The 2,931-nt window shown below is 46.6% G+C and overlaps 1 protein-coding gene across 1 annotated transcript; it reads left to right on the top strand.

Annotated features, from left to right (window-relative positions):
- Positions 1-1,111: 1,111 nt before the first annotated feature.
- Positions 1,112-2,671, top strand: kcna3a (potassium voltage-gated channel, shaker-related subfamily, member 3a; the record flags this gene model as incomplete). The annotated part of the gene is made up of 1 exon (XM_079840770.1): positions 1,112-2,671. One exon carries the CDS (start codon positions 1,112-1,114, stop codon positions 2,669-2,671), a length of 1,560 nt encoding a protein of 519 aa, XP_079696896.1.
- Positions 2,672-2,931: the final 260 nt, after the last annotated feature.

The following is a 2,931-nucleotide window of genomic DNA, read 5'->3' as shown; positions in this document are numbered from 1 at the left end:
ATAATTTTTTACAAAACGTCGCGGTATAAACGTCTAATTCCTTCAGCAGATACAGGTCAGTCATGTTTTCTTCCCTCGCTGAGGCGCGCGCACAGCTTCAGTACCATGGAGAGCTCCGTTGTCTTCATTGGACCGTTCAGCCAATCAAAGCTTTTCTCAGCCACGAGACAATAATTCATGCGTTAAGTACTAACCAGCATAATGTATAAAAACGGGAAGTAATGGTTTACACTAAGCTATTTTTGCATAATGGAAAAACGAGGACACTTGCGTCGTTTAAACAAATATCATGACATCATTTGAACACACTCTTCCTTTTGTAAACAACGCATGGCATTTTATCGTGACAACGTACAAGAATAATAATTCTAGACGGGATCTGTTGTTAAATCAATTTAAGATTCTGAGACAATTAGTTTCGAGACTTTTTACAGTTTTAAGCATTGTATTTGTCATTTGCAAGTTATAATGACAGTTTTGCCGATCTGCAGTCTCCCATATCGAACTAAATAAACTCGGAAAGGCGCGCGCCTGAGAAAGTAACCACTGCAACAGTTAGTCTATGTTTAGTAGCGAATGGAAAACTAGATGTATCACTATGTAGGCTAATGTTATAGTTTTGTAAAGCGTTTTAAAGATAGATGGCTACTAGAGTTGCATAGCCTATGTGTAAAAGATTTTGGTCGCAGGAAAATAACATTAGAACAGGGGGAAAAAAGAACATACATTGCTTTAAAAAGTCTTTGTATAATTCGCACACTGTTGTGGGAGAGCACGTCTTTGGTATTGTGTCAATGATTTAATCTTGACTCGTGTTTTGCATACTTTATGTGAATGATTTGCGTCGCGCGCGCAAGGCAAAACACAGTGGCGCGCGCGCGCGGCGAGAATCGACTATCTTTTCTTGTTGCGCTCCGATTGGGCGAGTGGTGGAAATGTGTCAGGCATATGTTCGCCGTGGGCGGGAGTAGACATGTGTTTATAAAGCTCCGTGGGGCGGCGACAGTGTATTTTAGAAGCAAAAGAGAGCGCGCGACAGAGAACCCCTCAATTCACCCGATGTTAGGTAGGGGAGGCGGGTCGCCCTCTGCCGCTCCGTCTCCTCACCTGTATGGATGACCACTACAACCTCATTGACTCACCCTCAGCCAGCCACAGAGGGAACAACGCCGATAACAACGCCGACAACCACGGGTACGCGGAGACGGAGAAGGACATCATGACAGTGGTCGCGTGCGATAACATGCTGGAGGAAAGCGCGGCGCTGCCCAGTCACCTGTCGCTGGATCGATACGAGCCGGACCACGAGTGCTGCGAGCGAGTGGTCATCAACATCTCGGGACTGCGCTTCGAGACCCAGCTGAAAACTTTCAACCAGTTCCCGGACACGTTGCTCGGAGACCCGAAAAAGAGGATGCGCTACTTTGACCCGCTCAGAAACGAGTATTTCTTTGACAGGAACCGACCGAGCTTCGATGCCATCCTGTACTACTATCAGTCAGGGGGGCGTATTCGGAGACCCGTGAATGTCCCCATTGACATCTTCTCGGAGGAAATTCGCTTTTATCAACTTGGCGAGGAAGCCATGGAGAAATTTCGCGAGGACGAGGGATTTATCAAAGAGGAAGAGCGACCTTTGCCAGACCACGAATTTCAGAGACAGGTTTGGCTTTTGTTTGAGTACCCAGAGAGCTCTGGTCCTGCGAGAGGCATTGCTATCGTGTCTGTTTTGGTCATTTTGATTTCCATTGTTATCTTCTGTTTGGAGACCCTGCCCGAGTTTAGGGATGACAAGGACCCAATTATCGTCTCGCCTGTTGCAAATGGCACTGGCCCTTTTGTGTCCAGCACTTTCACAGACCCTTTCTTTGTGATTGAGACCCTTTGCATCATCTGGTTCTCTTTCGAACTGCTCGTGCGATTCTTTGCGTGCCCCAGCAAGGCTACTTTTTCCAAAAACATCATGAATATTATTGACATTGTGGCTATTATTCCTTACTTTATCACTCTGGGGACGGAGCTGGCCGAGAGGCAAGGCAACGGTCAGCAAGCCATGTCGCTCGCCATCCTCCGCGTGATCCGTCTGGTGAGGGTCTTCCGCATCTTCAAGCTCTCGCGCCACTCCAAAGGCCTCCAGATTCTCGGCCAGACCCTAAAAGCCAGTATGAGGGAGCTGGGACTCCTCATCTTCTTCCTCTTCATCGGGGTCATCTTGTTTTCCAGCGCCGTCTACTTCGCAGAGGCCGACGACCCTTCCTCCAGTTTCAGCAGCATCCCTGATGCTTTTTGGTGGGCTGTGGTTACCATGACCACTGTCGGCTATGGAGACATGCATCCAGTAACCATAGGAGGCAAAATTGTGGGTTCTTTGTGCGCCATCGCTGGCGTATTGACCATTGCGCTGCCTGTACCTGTCATTGTGTCCAATTTCAATTACTTTTATCACCGGGAGACCGATGGGGAAGAGCACGCACAATATCTCCACGTTGGCAGCTGTCAGCATCTCAACTCCACAGAAGATCTGAAACGGACACAGAGCACATCCTCCCTCAGTAAATCGGAATATATGGTCATAGAGGAAGGAATAAATAGTGCTTTCAAACAGCCAAACTACTCCAACCAGAACAATCAAAACTGTGTGAATATTAAAAAGATATTCACAGACGTGTAAATCATGCGCAGTGCCAGACAGTCTTACGACAATTATCATGATGGCACCACTGCAAATGTCAGGTGCCGTGTTATTAGGGTACAACGGGGCTAAAAGCCCCCCTTTAAAGGGAAAATTTGATATTTTTTTTTGGTCTGGTCCCAAAGTATATGACAGTTGAAAAAACGATTTTTTATTGGAGAATCATAATTAGTATAAAGTAAATGCAAGAAGTAGTAGAAGTAGATTCAAAGGGCAACTAGAGGGAAGAATTTGTCACC

Source organism: Gobio gobio (genome assembly GCF_949357685.1).
Source record: "Gobio gobio genome assembly, chromosome: 17".
Lineage (NCBI taxonomy): Eukaryota > Metazoa > Chordata > Actinopteri > Cypriniformes > Gobionidae > Gobio > Gobio gobio.
The sequence above is the reverse complement of the archived record's forward strand: the minus strand, read 5'-3'. Positions and strand labels throughout refer to the sequence as shown.